At 36.4% G+C, this 20340-nt stretch overlaps 1 protein-coding gene across 1 annotated transcript; it reads left to right on the forward strand.

The window, feature by feature from the left end:
• The first annotated feature begins 1092 nt into the window (after positions 1–1092).
• gucy1b1 (guanylate cyclase 1 soluble subunit beta 1) lies at positions 1093–18629 on the forward strand. The gene is made up of 13 exons (XM_042485552.2): positions 1093–1222; positions 1561–1634; positions 3886–3986; positions 4127–4245; positions 5409–5606; positions 6692–6922; positions 7108–7224; positions 8683–8816; positions 10109–10306; positions 11688–11925; positions 13460–13600; positions 15313–15467; positions 17250–18629. The coding sequence occupies exons 1-13, from the start codon at positions 1220–1222 to the stop codon at positions 17392–17394; spliced, it is 1854 nt and encodes a 617-aa protein (XP_042341486.1). The 5' UTR covers positions 1093–1219; the 3' UTR covers positions 17395–18629.
• Positions 18630–20340: the final 1711 nt, after the last annotated feature.

Raw genomic sequence — 20340 nt, forward strand, 5'->3', positions numbered from 1 at the left:
AAAGCAAGTTGAGTATCCCTGCCACTTTAATTTTATGTAACATTATACTTCTACTTAATTACATTTAAAAGAAATATATTTTCAATCTACTAATCATCTGTCAGAAATTATGATTATAAATTTAAAAAAATAAAAAACACACTATCAGCTCATTATATAGGCCGTGGTACAGCCTACATTTTTAGTGATTAAACAACCCAGTGATTAAACAGTGGTGGGACTTGACTAAGTATATTTACTCAAGTACTGTACTTAAGTGTAAATTTGAGGTATTTACTTTACTGGAGTATTTTCTTTTCATGTCACCTTCTACTTTTAGATATTATTTTTGAGTTTTGTGGTGTTCATTGTCTTTTCCCAGAATACACTTACTTTTACTGAATTAAAATTTTCAATGCAGAGTATTTTTACAGTGTAGTTTTAGTACTTTTACTTGAGTAAAGAATCTGAATACTTCTCATCACTACCAATAAGAATTTGCCTTTAAAGCATCAATTATAGTAATGCAATTATAAAATAGGTCTATGGCTATGCGTTTTAATATTTCTTACTGAAAGGAGTCATTATGCACAATGAGTAGGCCTACTTTTACTACTGACACCATAATTAGCCTACATTTTGCTGATTAATTTATTATCTGCATGTTTTACTTATCATTACTTAGCATTTATCTACATTTTGAATGCGAGACATTTATTTGCATTTCTGCTTTTACTAGTTGTAGGCCTAAGTGATCAAGAGTGTAAGTAAAGTACTAGAGTACTTCTTAAGAATAAGATATCTTATCGTTTTAGAAAAAAAAAAACCTCGTCCATGAAAAGTGACTTTTTTTTTTTTTTTTTTTTAGAAAAAAATGACTGTTTTGCTTTACATTTATAAAGATATCTTGAGCTTATGTTTGTGTTACAATACGCAGATACCCTATAAAAGTTCACAGCGTCAAACATGATGTTAAATGTGAGAAACTGGGTAGCTGCCTGCGGTGATTTCAGCCTCACCAGCATCAGTTGGACAACGCAGCTGCGCTCTCATTGGTCATGGAAGGCTTACGTAAGACGCCCTCTGAGCTGCTATTGGACAGACTCGCTGTCAGTTACTAGCTGAGGGAAAAAGGGGGAATGGACGCAGAGACACTCAGCATCTGTACCAAACGATGAAGGCTGAGACAGAAGCAAGGGATTTTGCTTAAAAATAAGGAAAAACAAGAGCTGCTGTCACCATGGTACGTTCATTATGATTTTATATTTTGAATAAATGCTGGTTAAACAATCTATATGTCGCGCGATGTGGTGTAACGTCAGCCCATTTGCGTCTGGCATTTCCTGTAGGAGACCGCTATGTTGCTGTTACACAATAATTTCCCTGATTATAGTGAACTGTGCATAATAACTGTTGAACAGAATATGCATGTATTTTAACTTCATAGGATGTTCTGAGCATATCATATTTAATATCGAAACACGCTTTATAGGCTATCGGTAGGTATGTTTCATTAAAATGTGTCTGTTTTAATGCAATAATAGTCACGTTCTATGTTTTTTTTTAATTATAAATTTGCAGTATGGTTTCGTGAATCACGCCCTGGAGCTGCTCGTTTTAAGGAATTACGGCCCGGAAGTGTGGGAAGACATCAAGTGAGTTTGTGGATCGTGTGTTTACTGTTCGTCCCTGTTGGTCTTATTGATTGCAGTGTGGACATCCAGACCACAAGGACACAAGACAGGGCTATTGTACAGCCAGCTCACCTACAGCTGACACCCCGTCAGCTGGGACAGACATTTGCCTTTATTGTAATGTTTAACCTCCACCCTCTGTAAACTGAAGCTCAGATAAAGTTGGTAAATTGTACATTTCAAAATCAAGCCAGAGATTCAAGCCAGAAAATATGGTCAGCAAAATGTACTTACAGACTATCCAAGAATTTAAAAAAAAAAAAAAGTTCATTATTCAAAAATCATTCTACAGAAAATGGTGCATGTGAGTGTTGCTATATTTATTACTATGCATTAATGTAAGAAACATTTTATATTTTTTTAGTGGATCAAGGTGGAACTTATTTCTGTGGCTTTGTATACTTTGGGTAGTTTAGTTTAAGGAAATGTCAAATTTTACAAGATGTCAACATGTTTTGCATACTAAAAAAAGTTATTTCTAACTAATACTAATGGAGTAAAAAATACAACTGTTTCCTCTGAGCCCCACCATCTTCTGGAAAAAGTAACTCAACTCCTAAAATGAAGTCGCAAATACTTTTTTGATAATTTGGTATTTTGAACATATTTTATTTGTTAGTTTAAAAGTGTCGTTATAATAACTTTTATTTTCCAACATGCCTTTCCAAAACATAAACTTTTCAATTGCTAAGAAAAAAAGCATAAGAAGGTGGAGAATTTTACCAACTCATTAAAGGTGGAGACAATTCTGGAAAATGGTTATTGATGTTTGAACTTAAAACCCAAAAAAATACACCCCTCCCGTCAATGCTCTTTCAGACTCTCAGTTTTTCTATCCTTCTCACTCCCACTGTCTCTCTTAATACATCCATGGCATTTTCCCTAACGTGTGCACAAGCATGAACGCCACCTGTTGTATATTTGGCTTGAATACTATTAGAATACTTTTTCCTATTGACAAAGCCATATTTGTGTATGAGCACCTTCAGCACAAATATAGCACAGACAGCTTTCGGACCGTGAGGAGATATTTGCTGAATTTTAGCAAAAGTGTACTGAATTAGAATCGCTAACTGCAATTAAATAACAGTTAATTATTAAGTTGATCTGAAATTGTAAAAATCACCAAACTGGGAGACACAGTTTTCACTAGTCAGAGACTCTGCAGACTATGAAAAATTTGGGTGGGGAAACAATGAATTCTTTATTTATTCTTTCTTTGTGGGATACAATATTAACCAATGCAGGATGTACTCCCTGCTGCAAGTTGCCAAAAAACCTAAATTCCTTGAAAAAATAAACAGAGAATGACTTTAACGGTAGCTACGACCCTGCCTCAAAACTGAACTTAAGTAAACTTACTAAACTTATGTTCCAACATTGTCAGGCTGTATCTTAACTGCATTTTGCAAACTTGTAGCTTCAGTATCATACAGAGAGAGAATTTGGTACACCCCAATTTAATAACACACATGCATAGCATGAATGTCCTCCACTATAATGTTAATATGTCAGTTTTTCTGCATGTTGAAATGTTTGGATCAAACTGTCCTAGTTGTGACCCTGCCTAAAAACGAAGAATTAGGAAAAAACACAGCAGCAGCTGCCTTGTGTAAATGTTTTTAAAGAAAGTGGTCATTCTTCAGCCACCCTAAAAAACATCTCTTTCATCATCTCTGCAAATGTAACTCATTGTTATTTAATGCACAATGTATCATTTTTGGTCTGTTTTCAGACCTTTGATGAGCAGAGTCATTTAAAAATAAACTCTTATTTTCTTAACTAAAGCTTTCAAGCTTTGGTATGTTTTTTCAGCTGTTACACATTGTGATAAAATGGCGGCTGCTTCTCAGGCTTGTAAATCATGACTGTTTTTGTAGTTAAACAGTGCTAATCAGAGCCTCATTAAGTTTTTTGACAATTTTGTACAGATTGGGTATAAATAGTGAAGTGCGCTCTGAGCTTGGAGCCGCACTTATTACCAAAGGACCTCCTATAGATTATCTGCTGTTTTTGTTACTGTAATACAAATAAAGACAGCTCACACTGTCTGGCCACAAACAATTGGTTATTGTAATACTGCTGTAAACACAAGTCCCTCTGTAATTTGAGTGAAAATAGAAAGGCAAAGCTTTTGGTTGCCTGTATAGTTTATATCTGCTATATTTGCTGTGACATTTGCTCCTGATTGATGGTTTCACTTTGTTTTCAGGAGGGAGGCTCAGCTGGATATTGAGGGTCAGTTCCTTGTTAGAATCATATATGAAGATGGAAAAACATACGATCTTGTTGCAGCTGCAAGTAAAGTTCTCAGTAAGTGACATCCGTTTTCTTAATTACTAGAATAAAAATGGCACTATACTGTATTTGGTGTATCATAACATAATTAATAGTGATGAAAAATTAGAATTTTTGCAGTCTGAGATACTGATAAGATCCTTTCTGTATTTCAGAGATCGATGCAGGAGACATCTTGCAGATGTTTGGGAAGATGTTTTTTGAATTTTGCCAAGAGTCGGGTTATGATACCATCTTACGAGTGTTGGGATCAAATGTTCGGGAATTCCTGCAGGTAAGCTCTCTCCTCTCTGAATGTAGGGCTGCTGGATGGTAATATTACAACAATTCCTTTACAAAATTGCAATGTTTAAAGTGGTACTACTGACTTTACACATGAATGTCCTTCTCATTACCAGAAGCACAGCTGTCAGTTAAAACATTTGTATTGACCACATCATCCTGTATGTTTATAATAACTTCTGTGTAAAACCCCCAGTACATAACATACCAGTTTATATGTACGCTATGTTTAGACTATTTTCACTGCTTTACCTCAGGCAGCCTTACCAACAGGGAACTTAAACAATTATCTCAAAGCCACCAGACTCCGTGACAATTAAAGTCATTTCACTCTGCACAACATGGGAGTTGCTGCTCTAATGCTTGATGAGTTTTGTGTGTAAGATAAACAGTGAAAATATTTCATATATATAACGTACAATTAGATGGTGTTTTTTTTAGGTGGCTAAAATACATTTTGCTGTGGCCCCTGTCCACAGCACTTCATTGCTTTGCCTACGTGCCCGTAGATGTGGTTTATCAAAGACACTAGCAAAGCAACACAGTACATGAAAAAGCACACCACAGCGTCAGATATGTCGGACCATCGTGTTTAACTATTTAAACGTTAACGTTACGACTGAAAGTGACAACAGAGATAAAGAGGTTTGCCAATTTCACATATCTTCGCAATTCAAAACAACTGCCACTTGTCTTCCCAGAAGTGATTGTTGTTGCAAGACGTCACGATGATTCGGTCTATAATGTTTTCTGTGGCTCGGGAGAATATACCCCTGATGATGTCATGGCAATGTCATCAGGGTCGTCTCAGTTTAGGGTTGAGACTTTAAATTTTTCTCAGAAAGACTTCGTTAATAGCTCAGGCTGTTGCATTTTGAAAGACATGAACATTTACTGGGCAAAGAGGGTCTAATGAAAGATGCTATAGTGTTGCATTATGGGGATTGCAGTGTCCAGCATTTTTGACCCGTTCTCAATAAGGGTCAGGATATCATAGACTCCACAGCTTCAATGAACACTCGTTTTTGTTTCCTTGTTTAATGATTAATGTATAATGTACCGTATCATCATCTAATTGATTACACCTCAGCCAGGTTTTAATTAACTGTTCTCTGACTGAATTTTGCATATTTTATCTTTCATCTTAATTTTCAGAATCTGGATGCTCTACATGACCACTTGGGTACCATTTATCCGGGCATGAGGGCTCCCTCGTTCCGCTGCACCGATGCAGAGAAGGGGAACAATCTGATTCTCCACTACTACTCGGAAAGAGAAGGCCTGCAAGACATTGTGATTGGCATCATTAAAACCGTCGCCCAACAGATCCATGGAACAGAGATAGAGATGAAGGTCTGCTTTGCTGTTTTTGTATCTTTTTTGGACCCACAGCTCTAATTACTCAATTAGCTACTAATGATGAATGAAAATGACTTTTTGTGTTTCCCTGTTCTGCTATTATTTTTTTGTCTAACTTTCAATAAGGCCCAATAAGGTCCCTGAAATGTTTTCTCTCAAAATATAACTAAAGAGGTTATAATGTGAAGATTAAACAACACAAAGTTTCAAAACACCCAAACGGAAACAGGGCTGCAACTGCAGTTCAGCAGTGAGTTTTTGGATATGTCTGTGAGTCAGAGGATATTTTTAGATCTAAGTTAAAGAGTCTCGAGCTTGGGTGTCTTTCAGGGAGTTTTTTTCTTCCCGAGTCTTATTTTAACTTTGTCAAACTGTGGCTGAATTTAAATTTGACTGCACTTTTATTACATAATTCATCCTGAAGAGAGATATTTTTTAATTTTGGATCATTTAGTTGACCATGTTAATCATATTTTGCCCAAAATAGAATAAATATCATAAACTGTTGTTTTTATTTGCATGTTAATGCGTATCCCACAAATTACAGCCTGCAATCTGCACTGGTAACTGCAGCTTGTTATTTTCCTAAGACACCCCCTGTACTTTGGCTGAAGTTGTCTCTTCCGTTTCATACGCGAGCGACATTTTCTCCCAAACCTAATCATATTGTACAGACAGGATAATATGTTTCAGCAATTGTGTGTGTGTGTGTGTGTAATGAAAGAACAGAAAATGGCAGACGCTCCAAATGTGACACCCAATTTCTGGAAATATTAGCCACTGTTGCTGTGGCAACAGGGTGCAGAGACAGCAGCTTGACGTCAGTATGCCTCATACCCATAAACCCAGTGAATAATGTCATTTTACACTGACTTAATTCTATGAAAACAGACTTCAGGTCAGTGACATCATTAACAGAATGATATTAATGGCGCTAATATTGCATGGGGCAATTATTTAATTTAAAACATTTTATTGCTGTAACCAGGTGCCACAATATGAGCAAGTTTAACTTAATTATGCAGTTTTACAGCAAAAATAATTGATATTCAATCCATTATGTAACTTCATTTGATCAGATGATCCAACCCAAAAGCGAAGAGTGCGACCACATCAAGTTTCTGATTGAGGAGAAGGACTCAGAGGAAGAGGCGTTCTATGAGGACCTGGATGGCTTTGAGGAAAATGGCACACAAGAGACTCGCATCAGCCCATATACATTTTGCAAGGCCTTCCCGTTCCACCTCATGTTTGACAAAGACCTGATGCTCACACAGTGCGGGAATGCCATTTATCGAGTCCTTCCTCAGGTGTGCATTCACATCCAGTTATGTAAATATCTGTTTTACATGCAACACTTTCATCAAGTTAGTACTTAATATAGGTTGTCATGTATTTGTCTCTGTCTTATATGACAAGAGTGCAGCAGTAATTATATAAATAGCAAAGCAATAATTTCTAATCTCATGCCGACATATTTTATTTTTTCCCACAGCTCCAGCCCGGTACCTGTATCCTCCCTTCTGTTTTTTCTTTGGTCCGTCCTCACATTGACTTCAGCTTTCATGGCATCCTCTCCCACATCAACACCGTCTTCGTTCTGCGAAGCAAGGTAGATATGACTTACAGTTTAGTTTAAGTCACAATCACACCAATACTGTGGCCAGTCTATGAAAATAGATTTTAGGTCAGTGAGATCATTAATGGAATTATATTGTTTGGCCAATCACATAAATACTTTTCTTATATAGCCATACATTTCCAAAAGACAAAAAGCAAAACAGACCCTCTCACAAGAGGGGTTGCAGCAGTACACCAGTTTCAGGGCACACTATGGAATGAAAATTGCTGGTTATCATACCACGTACATTTGCTTATCAACAATATTTAAAAAATGCAACTCAATGGAGAATGTCACCAATCTTTCATTAAAAAAAGGTTTTAAGTTTAGTGTTCTTTCAACAAAAAAAAACTTGTGTTTTCATTCCTTTAAAAGGTCTATATAACTGATAATAACAATAATGACATACTATATACTATAAAACCATGATATTTTTAAGACAATTATCGTACATTGCCACTCCACATGACACACAGTGTCTATGCAATGACTTGAAGCTCTCTACATTATTATGCGATAATAATTCAACTGTGCAACACTGTACTACTTAAATACCCATTATACTTTTGCTTTTATATTTAGCATACTTGTAGTATGATACACATATTTTCATGTATTTCTTATGCAACGTATCTCTGTTATATTTTATATTTATATGAATATATTGTGTTTTATTTTGTAGCATAATGCTTTTTTCTAATGTGGTTCAATTTCCATCCAAGGATCTCCCAATCTCCCACCGAGAATCAACAAAGTAGTTCTGGTTTTCTAACATCCAAGTCTAAATGATCAAAACAGGGTTTGATTGTCCATGACAGAATGTGTTTGTAGTCTTATGTATCAATATTGATGAGCTCACTGATGTTTTTAGCAGCTGCATAACACTTTGAGTCCCTGGGTTTCGTCAACACTGTTAATGATAATTACATTGTTTAGACACAGGAATTACTGAACATGTCAACAATTAATCAATTAAAGAAAGTGATTTGTAGTATTTTATATTGTAGATTCGTGAACAAATCAAAGAGTGAATTGCTGTAAATTTCCTGGAGAAAAAAAAGACTTTTACATTCAAGAAAAATAATCCAGGGAAGCAATAGAAGAGAAAGGTGAAGCAAATGTCATTAATCAAGTGGAGACTCAAGGAGGAAACGAATAGGTGTTAAAATAACAGCTGCTGTGCCTTAAAGCAGATTTTACTGATTGTGAAGAGACTGGTCTCAAAGCGCTGCAACTCCTTGGATGCTACTTAAAAGTTGGTATTTTTTGTATTCACACATATAATCTGGATCAATACCCTCCAACGGTAGACTATGCATGTGACACTTCAGGCAAAAGAAACCTACAGATTTAAAAATAAAGAGTGAGCTGAACTGGTGCCCAGTTTTGAAGCAGATTTAGAGAAGAACATATAATGCAATATTCATAAGTGTGATGTAATCCTGACAGGAGGGCCTGCTGAATGTGGAGACTGTAGAGAATGAGGATGAGCTGACGGGGGTGGAGATCAGCTGTCTGAGATTGAAAGGACAGATGATTTACTTGCCAGAGGCGGAGAACATCCTTTTTCTTTGCTCACCCAGGTAAACCCACAGTCTGTGCTGACAGAGGCACAGACTGACTACACGTGCACCAAAAAACCAAAAACACAGATTCTCTTATACCCTCTGAATGGGAACACACTGATTTCTGGCAAAAATTAAAGTCCAGGAATTCAAAATTCAAAGGTGGTGATTTATTTTTGGTGAATGCCATTGCTGCTCTGTGCATATAAAAATAAAACCCTGATATGCACACGAACCAGAATTCTAAGTGAAACCCAGAAGTTGTTACAATTAGCTGCAACGGATTTGTTTTCTTACTACCACTATATTGATAATATGCAGGGAGGTTACCTGCAATGTGTTGTTTATTTGCAATAATTTTCTTTCTCTTCTCTGTTTATGACATTCAGTGGGAACAAATGACCTTCGGGCTGACGACTTAAATTAAACGCTATATCAGGCTTTGGTGTAACAAACACTTACAAGATGAATTCATTGTTGGTTTTCATCCTTTAAAAGAGATCTGTTGACAACAAGTCTTGTCCTTAAACTGTATATTTTTAGTATTTATTATATTCAATTCATGTAGATGCTGTAACTGCAGATAATGATTCCAAGAAAATGATTGATCGACAATATAAACAATACTGATGCACACATTTTTCTGTTCCACTTGTATTTTAGGAAGGGCCATACAATAATATATTCCATGCAGTGACACATTCAAACAATTATTTCAATTTATATATTGCTTTCATGTATTGGTACACTGTCAGAGAAAAAAAAAAACAGAAACAGAGAAAGCTGTAATTGCAGCGGCTCTTCTGTCATGACCTCCATTAGCCTCTATGGCCCTTCTATAACCAATCAGACATTTCTAGTGAAATATTGGATGCAGGACAGCACGGTTCAAGAGATCTTGTCCTCACAGATCGAAGACACTTTGCAGAGAATAAGGTCTGTGTTTTCACAAAAGGTTGCTGCCTGACAGGAAATAATGGGTTGAAGCATAAAAGCACGCTTATTCCCTTGACCAGATAAGACTCCTACAACCGAGTCTGGCGTCCACCTTAACAAGACGAACATTTATCAGTGTGCTTGGCCCTGAAAGGATGATGCTGATGTCATTACTAGTGGTTGATATTTTATGTTCTGCATAATTTACACTGATCTCTGAGTTAAGCATGACCAAGAAAAACAAAGTTTTCCGTCCACCCACAGACACATGTTAGATATATTCTGCCATTTCGCTGTGAAAATAAAGTGAACACCAGCAGTAACCATGGTGTATCCCACTTTTTTCTCTTTTCTATTTTTTTTTTTTTTTTTAGTGTTATGAACCTGGATGATCTCACACGAAGGGGGCTTTACCTGAGTGACATTCCGCTACATGACGCCACGCGTGACCTGGTGCTGCTGGGTGAGCAGTTTCGTGAGGAATACAAGCTGACCCAAGAGCTGGAAATCTTGACCGATCGTCTGCAGCACACACTCAGGGCCCTGGAGGACGAGAAGAAAAAGACAGACAGGTTAGACGTTTTATCTCAGGTGTTAACTGTAGCTTCAGCTTTTCGTTCTGAGCAGTTTTGAGATATTGAGCTTCAGAGTCTTTAATTCAGAGTAGCAATAATAAGATGAACCTTTTTGTTTTTTAAATAAATAGTCAAAAAATGCAGATGACTTAAACAACCTCACATAAGGTTGACAAATTTTCACAGAATAAGAATATATAAATGACCGAAATGTCAGATAGAACCCTATAATTCTGAGGTGACGGCGAGTTTCTAATATTGCTACGGTTGGGTTCACATTGGTGTTAGTTTAAAGCCCGGTGTCTCTCATACAAACATCAGAGTCTTGTGTCTTGTGCGTCAGTAACAGACGCCGAGGGTCACTACCAAGCTGCAGTATTTGACGACCTGGAAATAAGAACGGGTTATATAACAAAACTCTGCCACTGTCTGTAGTTCGTGAGTCAGCCTCAAACTTACTGCAATAACAGTGCTGTCATTCTTTCAAAAAGACAAACGTGAGACAAGAAACAGTAGGACACTAACAGGTGTTACTCCCACACAGTTATGTTGAGGCTACATGACATTCGGACAATCTCGGGTCAGAATCTATTGTTGTATGCAAGTCTAGGTTTGCCTGTGCTGCTCTTCAGTGCTTGTTATGGTGAAGACAGTTGGTTTTGACTCCGGCTTTCAGAAGAGGGCCTGTCATAGTAATTTGGCACAGCAGTGGGTGACAGCTGAAGAGGAGCACGGAGGTGTAGCATGGTCTTTATTAAGACTGTAGAAGCCCGATCTTCTTATAGAAAAAGACTTCCACACTGCCTCTTGGATCCCTATATTATTATTCTCACCATTCTCCAGTCTCACAGCACCTTGGGCCTTGAAACGTTCATTAGAATTCACGGCTCCTCTCTAAATATTTAAGGGAACTGCTGCTGCACTGTGTGCCTAGTTTATAATGATGATAATGAAAACATACATTTGTGCTGTTTTTGCTGCTCTTCAGGCATGCACCTTACTAAGAGAAAAATACATGTATGTTGATTGTTAAAAGAGAAATATGCAAAGTCTTCTTCTTGGTAAATATACTCAATTTCTTTTGTGTGGTGACCATTTTATGTCCTGTGTGCACCATGTGTCCTCAAAATATGATGCATCATGGAAGGTATTTTGCTTTTAAAAGTCAGCCATGATCCAACCAGTTACCATAGAAACACCACCCTCCCATCTCCGAGCAGCTTGCATAGCAAAATGGCCAAAAGGTGGTGGGTGAGCACATAAAATGCTGATCCACGGGATGGACTTCAGTCTGGCAGCCTGAGCCCATTACTCTGCTGCTCGAGTGGACCATAAATACACCTCGCTCAAAATGCTCATTTCTCTTCTTCCCTAACAGATTGCTCTATTCTGTTTTGCCGCCATCTGTTGCCAATGAGCTGCGCCACAAACGGCCCGTCCCGGCAAAACGCTACGACAACGTGACCATCCTCTTTAGTGGCATTGTGGGATTCAATGCCTTCTGCAGCAAGCATGCCTCGGCTGAGGGAGCCATCAAGATAGTCAATCTGCTCAACGATGTTTACACACGTTTTGACATCTTGACGGACTCTCGGAACAACCCTTATGTATACAAGGTTAGAAGCTAGAAATTTCACAAAACAGTATATCATGCATTTGTGTACACTGATCCATGCAGCAAAGAGATAATAATAATTAAAGATTACAAAAACAACTACAAGGCTACAAACTAAAATTATGAACAAGAGGGCTTTTAAAGGAGTACTTCACTGCCAAAATTACTTTTTGCTTTTCTATGCTGCTGCTTCAGCCTCACTTGAAAAAGAGATTGTTAATCCCAACGAAACTAACTTGGATAATATATAAGATAAATAAAAATAAGTAATGTCGTGTTACCTTCAAATTTACCATGACTCCATGGAAATGGCAAACATTTTGATTGAATAGGGACCACATTTAACAACAGCAAAATTACGTAAACATATGTTTTGATAAAACCTCATGCAACTAGAATTATTAAAATCTCATTTATTTTAGGAGTGGTTGGTGCTCAGTACTTCCCAAGCACATTCATTTTGCTAAAATGTTCATATTTAAAAATGAGCTTTAATCAAAACCTACTGAGCATACGACTGGATAATTGAGACTTGGATTACACTGCACGAGTTGCGTAACAGTTTGTAACTCTAATTGTAATGTATTTTTGCTGTTGTGTGCTTTTTTTTTTTTTTTACACAATTTCAAGTATTCCTTTAAAGAGGAAAACCTCAAAAAATTAAGAAAACCAATAAGTTATTTCCATTGTCTAGTAAATTTCTATCAACATTTGTAAAGACGAGTTACTCTCTCAAAGCCAGAAACCAGAGAAGTAAATCCCAATTTTGTGATGTCATAGGGTACTTAGTCTGAGGCTGCTCCATGAGCAATAATTGAGAGCCTGATTTTGATGCACAACAGAATATTTTGTTTTCTTTTTTCTTACCCAAATGAGCTTTATTTTATTGTCATTTTCTTAGTTCTGCAACAGAAAATGTACCCATATACTCAGAACATCCCCTGGGTTATCTCAGTGTTCTTTGATGGGTCTTAAGCCTAAATGCACCAGTGAAGCACACCAACTCTCCTGGTGAATAACGTTATGCAATGATGCACATACGAGTCGTTAAAAGAGTATTTCTATCAGCTGACTTGAGTTTTTCACCATAAGAAGAATAGCACTAACTTCTAAACACGGTGTAGTTTTACAGAGGGACTGCACCATTTTATAGGCCTCGCACAGCAGATTTACACTCCAGGCTTTCAGACAAGAATGCACTTTAAGAAGTCAAACAGACCTCGGCACTTCCAGGGGATCGACTTCAGGCACTGGGTCACCAAAAGAAGTAATATTTACTCTACAAGCTCAATGGCTTGGTGGTCCTCGGGTTTTAGCAGGGCTCAAAGAGGCCCTGAATGTCTTAAAGCTGATGTAAGTGTTTAAGTGTTTATTTCAGGGTGTTTCAGTTTATTTCTAGCCACACAGTGCTTTAAAAAAAACTCTGTAGAGCAGTTTGAGCAGCTGATTTCACATGAAGTAAAAGTAAAGCAAAGAAGAAAAAAGGGTATGATATAATCCATGAGAGGAATGACAAAAGGTTTGTCTTTATACAGGTGGAAACGGTGGGTGATAAGTACATGACAGTGAGCGGCCTACCAGAGCCGTGCACACACCACGCCAAGTCAATCTGCCACCTCGCTCTGGACATGATGGAGATTGCCGGACAAGTCAAAGTGGATGATCAACCAGTGCAGGTGTGATAAAATTATTAGCTTCCAGAAATATTTTCTGCATTATATGGCTACCAATTTTAAATATGATAAACTGCCAAATTGCTCAAATACAAAATACTGTTATTTGTATATATTTTACACAAGCTAGACTACAAACAAAAAACATAGTACATGATTCTTTATAATTTTTTAATATAAAATCATGGACTGACACCTTTTGGCCAAATCTAGGGCTGCACTATATGCAAAAAAAACCCAACAAAAAACTGTATTGCGGTTATTTTGAAAGATCTTGTGGTTGCAATATGAGTTGGGATTTTAGTGGGAATGGTTATTATGTATTTTAGTTTCTCAGAAAAAAATGTAAAAAAGAAGAAAAAATAAGGTAATGTTAATCTTACTGAGGTCTGCACAAAAAATGCATGTTCCCTTACATATGTAAAATGATTTGTATCTCTGTCCAACAAATTGTTTAAATGGTTTGTTGTGACACAAAAGGGTGACACAAATATTTAAATTAATTGTTCATCCTTACAAAAACTTCATGACAAAAATTTTAGATTTTTGTGTGTGTGTCAATATTTTGAGGTTTCTCCAACATCCCTGAATGCTGTGTGTCTGTCGGGACTCTCAGACTGTTTTCCTTCACACATTTATTTTTTAGCAGTTTGTTTTTAGCAATGCATCTGTTATTTTGGCACAGGCATTTTGGAGCTTAATTTTCTAATATTGCTGTGAATATTAAAATACTGAGTGACAGACCTGCTATCTGGCATGCAACCTAATATGACCAACAGTCTACCCTCATGGATTTCCTGATTGATTTTAGTGTAATTGTATCTGTACATGTGGACATATTTCCACGCTGAAGTAATGCACCATGAAAAGTTGGATAAAAAACAGCAGACTTTTGTTTAACTGACTGTTGGAGATTGTTATTGTATCAATGACTGTTGAGACTTAACTCTGGAAAATCATGTCTGGTTAACAAAAGGCTGTTTATTTTGGGACATGGCACCGGCAGAAGAGGAGTCCGGTTTAGTAGCAGAAACAGACTCAAATCATCTCACGATCCCATGTCTAAAAATAGATTCTCATTTGTCTCAGACACTCAGAGTGTTCATGCTCTGAAGACAACAAGCACTGAAGTGCCTGCAAGTTCAAGTGTAAATATTAGTCTGTACATTGCCAGGGGCTACTTTTTTTTACAACTAGTCTATTGCAAACGTAAAAAATATATATAAATATACATCTAATTTTGTGCATGGAGTGATTTCACAGTCAGCCTTTATCCACCCACTACATGTTGCACCTTTTCAGTCGATAGCTTTAAGAATTTGTGCCAACAATCTAAGAAAAGCATTAAGCTGCTTGCATTTTTTAAATGTATTTTCTCTCTCTGTGGAGTACAAATAATTTACCTTCTTGCTTTAATATTTTATCAGGTTTATCCCAATGCTGGAGTAGTTTTTGTTAGACTCAAACTGTGTATTTTTTGTTGTTTAGCTTTTCAGCAGATAAATCCCATGCTGCTTTGAGTAATAATTTAAAGCAGATAACTAATGATCAGAGCTGTGTATATCTCGTAATAAATATTAAGCTTGGTTTCGCCAGTATGTGACAAGAAATAGAGATAACTGTGGCATATTTATTAACTTGAGTGAAATTATAACATGCAGTGTAATCGAAGTAGATTGTATAAAGACTGCCCTTTTTCATTGTCCCCTTTCCAGATTACTATTGGGATCCACACAGGAGAAGTGGTGACTGGGGTGATTGGCCAGAGGATGCCCAGATACTGCCTTTTTGGAAATACGGTCAACCTCACGAGTCGCACAGAAACTACTGGTGAAAAAGGAAAAATAAATGTCTCCGAATATACTTACCGGTAAGCAAAAGTATCTCATTTCATATCAACAGGATCCTGTCACTGTGTATTTGTTGTTGCTTTTTTATTGAAGTCAAGTTTGAATTTTATCACCAGCTACAGAGAAGTTAGATGTGTTTGAAGGAGCTCCAGAAAATACCAGTATTGGAAATAAAGGACAAGTTATTTTATCACAAGACATTTACACCAGCAAATGCAGGACGAGGGCTGAGACAATCAGAAAATACATCTAAATCACCCAAACAACAGTGTCTTTTTTCTGCTGCAGTCAGGGAAGCATTAGCGCTGCCTTAAGGCCAAAACAGAGAGGAAGAGGAGGAGTTTGTTCCTTTAGGCTACTAAGGTCCTGAACCTGAGACTAAGTTACTGGTTTAACTGGTTCACCCTACTTTTTTGTTTAGGATCACCCCCATTTTTCAACACGCCTTACCTAAAAGCGTTAACCTTTTTTTTTTTTTTTAAAAACAGATTGGTAACTTCTTAATACATTATATACATTATTATAAGTAGCGAAGACACTGGGTCTGGTTTAGGCATTTAACTGGGACAGTGGAGACGTGGTAAAGTGGTTACCTCTGCTGATGATGTCAGGTCCAAGCTGGACCTTTCAGAGCCGAGGACAGGTGTAAAGGGCACCACAGCCTTTCTATTAAAGAAAAAAAAATCAATCAAAAGTTCTCTTCATTTTGAATTACTGGCATGTCTTTGGGTTGTGAAGTCACTCAAGGAGACATAAAGGGTGCGATTTCACACCTTTTTTTTCCCCCACTTGCATTCAGCAATGAGTAACATTTGAGGTTAGAGCCAATCAGAGGTCGAGTAAAGGCAAGTCTTGGCAGAATGTGGGTCAGTTGGAAAAATATTAAGTTACAAACATTAGGGTCACAAAGATCAATTTAATAGTTATGTACTATAACATTAATTGCTACTAATTTAGAAATTGATTAAGTGGTTTAAGAAATTTTTATGAAAAAAAAGTCAAAATTCTCTGATTTTGGCTGCTTGAGAGTGAATGTTTTCTGGTTTCTTTACTCCTTAATGAGAGTTAACTGAATATCTTTGAGTTGAGGACGAAACAATACATTTCGGGAAGCCATCTTGGGCTTTGGGAAACATTAATCAACTTTTTTCACAATTTTTTAACACTTTTTTGACCAAACAGCTAATCAATTAATTGAGAAACTAATCGACAGCTCAATCAGCCGACGATGAAAATAATCATAAGTTGCAGCCACTTACATACATACAGACTAGTGTGACTTATGAAAATGTTTAGTCGTCCTTGACAGATGGACGACTGTCCACGACTGTTCACAAAGTGCAAGCAAAATGATCACACTCTGGAGCCCTGACTGATCCAATTCACACAGAATTCATTGGTCACCATTATAATTCATGTACCTGCCATACAATGCACATAATATTTGTAACAGTTATACTGTTTCCGTTTTCTGAAACTCACTCATGTTTATACTGTTTCAATGTTCCATCACTGCTCATATCTCTAAAAATTATGTTCCTCTTGTACAATATTCCCTTTTGTAAAGTATTTTATGTATTGTATGTATTCTATCTAAGTTCTATCTATCTAAGTTGCCATTTGGAACTCAGCACAAATGCATTTCACGATACGTGTATGATTGTGTATGAGACAAACATGATTTTTTTAAAAAACCCATTTAGGACATCCATGTTATTACAGAGTTTGTGAGAAAAAAAATACAGAATGCCCCCGCTGGAGCGATGCAAGTGATTTATGATGGCGTTGACGTTGTATTTCAGTTGTTTGCAGTCTGCTGAGAATGCTGACCTTCAGTTTAATTTGGAGTACCGGGGCCCCATAACCATGAAAGGAAAGAAGGAGCCGATGAAGGTGTGGTTTCTGTCCAGGAATCCCACGGACACAGAGACCGCCACCGTTAGTTAAAGCTGAACGGGTCAGAATCAACACTAAAACACTGTCAGTGTCATCTAAAGCTTTAGTACAGTACTGTGTAGTCAAAATGTCTTTATAGTTGCACATTTTGAGGCAGGAGAAAGATGGATAAGATGAAATAAAAAACTATGTTCTAACTAAAGACATACAGATATTTTTAAAAGTTAATTTGAACCATTGCTCTCCCTGCTTGTCTCCGTCGTGACCTCACTATATTTTTTAGAGTAGACACAACAGTGAAGTGTTTCATGAATAGTCGAGGTTAGTGATATTTAAGTTTGATACAGTTTTGGACAAAATATTCTCACATTTTACAGAAAATCACAAAAGGTTTTTATAAAAAAAAACATTTTCCGTCCATCTTAAATCTTTTAGGTTTCTAATTTTGTCATACTGTATTTGTTCTGTATTGAGAATTTATAGTATGTAATTCTGAAGAACTTATATATATATATTATTGATATCTGTGCCAAAACATTACTGTCACTATTTGAAGGACCCATTTTTCTTTGGCCGTGAGAGATAAACACTGAATATGTTACAATGCCATCAGACCATTTAAAAGAATGAAACATTTAGATATAATAGCTATTATATTTATATAGATTTGAATTACTATGTCCACCAGTTCTTTCTATGTAGAGTCATATATTACTATTAAAAGATTTATTTCATATTGATTTATTGAAAAAAAGAAAACCTCACAAATGGTACAAGTTTAACCTGCATCATCACATATACACTGAATATAAAAATAGTTATATAATTAAAGATGAGCACTACTTTATTGATTGCACCTCTTTACTCACTTTTTGTCTACTTCTATGAAATAATATTAAGTAAAGTTTCAGTTCTACAAAACAAGATATTCTTAATGATCTATATTTATTGTTAATATTGTGTTATTTGGTATTTATTCTTTTTTTTTCATTAGAATTAGCAACTAGGTAAACTGTATTATAGGTGAAACTACTGTTTGTACCTCTATAAACTAAACTATGTGCTGTGTGTGTTGGATTGATTTCACACAAATAACATGGCACACTTTTTTCACCCTATTTTTCCAGAATTATTATTTACATACACCCTTTCCAACCGTGCAGCTTCCTGTGTAGTAGGTAGGTGCCTCTTGTTATGTACGAGTGCATTTCTGTGCTTGTAAGACATGATTGTTTTATTTTAACAATGTTTCTGTTGAGAGGTAACAAATAAAACAGTCTAAAGAAGTGTTGGTTACTTGATGTTTCTTTTGTGCAGCAGAAACTTTGCTTTCAGCCTGCTCATTGTGGCTCTTATAAAGACTAAACTTTACAGATGAACAAAGAAAGTAATTTATGGTCATTACTTTCACTGTTGCAACATGAGAGACATCAGTGCAAGCTCTTTATTATAAATAGTAGATTCTTTAGTAAAGAGCTCCCTCTGGTGGCCAGTCAGAGGATCACAACATGATTAGAATATATGAAATAACATGGCAATGCCACAAATTGTGTGTAAACTTGTGTAAGTTGGGAGATAAGATACCATTTTCTGCTTGAAAGATGTGAGAAGTTATTTTTAAGTGGTATACCACATAGTGTCATATGTTCAAGTATTCTTTTTGGTTTACATTGAATTCACTGAAGGGATGTTTTGCACGCATGCAGTCGTTTTGTAGATTTTTTTATCTTTTTAATTGATACAATAAAACACACACACACACACACACACACACACACACACACACACACCCTGTATGTGTGTGTGTGTGTGTGTGTGTGTGTGTGTGTGTATACCAGCATAAAAACACTTTGAATCATGGCACTGAAATATGGAAAGGGCCACTTATGGCTTTTTTGCAACCATTAGCTTTTTTTCTTCATTTCATTATTTTATTGACCCTTTTAAACCTCTTTTAGCTCAAAATTATTTTACAGACAAACATTTACTCTAAGACTTAGTCTCAACTGCTATCATTGTTGGCAGCCTTTTCAAGTATGTATGATGGACATTAGTAGAGGTCAGATGTTTTAGGCTACTTAAGTAAAAGTACTACATTGTAAAAAAAAATAAATAATATTACAAGTAAAAGTCCTGCATTCAAAACTGTAAGCAAGTAAAAGTGGGAAAACTGGACTCACACTATAGACTACTTAGACTACTAAGTATCCTATCAAAAGTACAGTACTCATTCTAAAGAATGAACCTTTGTTGAGGTAAAATTAGTGATAGATTAATGTGTGTATCACTTTACTGTTGTAGAGGTGGGGATAATTTAAAATCACTTTAACTGCTATAGGCAGTGTAAAGGCAACTACCATGGTACTTTGTCCATTCTGGGCTACTTTAGATACGACATAGCGACTCCATGAACAAGGACCCGCTCCATATGCAGATATCGGCTAAACAGATAACTCGAAGGTCAAAAAACACAACAATTCTTAGTTTCAGGTGATTCTAAACCAATGAAAACATACTGTATTTAAGCCTGAATATAATATTTACTTTCTGCCAATACATGCCCCTAAATTCTTCACTCTGGACCTTTAACCCTTTGAAACCTGGATGAACATCACCTTTCTTGTGCTGCTACAGCTTTCCCATGAGGTTATGTTAAACCTTTGAACCCTGAGAAAATTTCTTTCAGAAACATGGGAGGAAATACAGTTTACAACTTGATAAGAAATGATCCACAAATTGCAAAAAAAATGATAGATTTAGAAAATTAATTTTTAAAGATGTCAGGTTAAAATGTCTAGGGGAAAAATGTCTGACTATCAGAAATTATGGCGCAGAATTACATAATCTTTCAACACTCCTTGTTAATTGTTTATTTAAATTCACATGTACTTTTAGCTTTTCACAAATTTCGGTCTAATTTTTTGGGTTATTTCTTCTTTGCTTATCCTTTCCAAGTTTCTGAAAGAAATCAAGCCAATCTGCTCAGGTTTCAAAGGG

The sequence above is a fragment of the Plectropomus leopardus genome, chromosome 3 (genome assembly GCF_026936395.1).
Source record: "Plectropomus leopardus strain MGB_pleo_1.0 chromosome 3, ASM2693639v1, whole genome shotgun sequence".
Taxonomy (NCBI): domain Eukaryota; kingdom Metazoa; phylum Chordata; class Actinopteri; order Perciformes; family Serranidae; genus Plectropomus; species Plectropomus leopardus.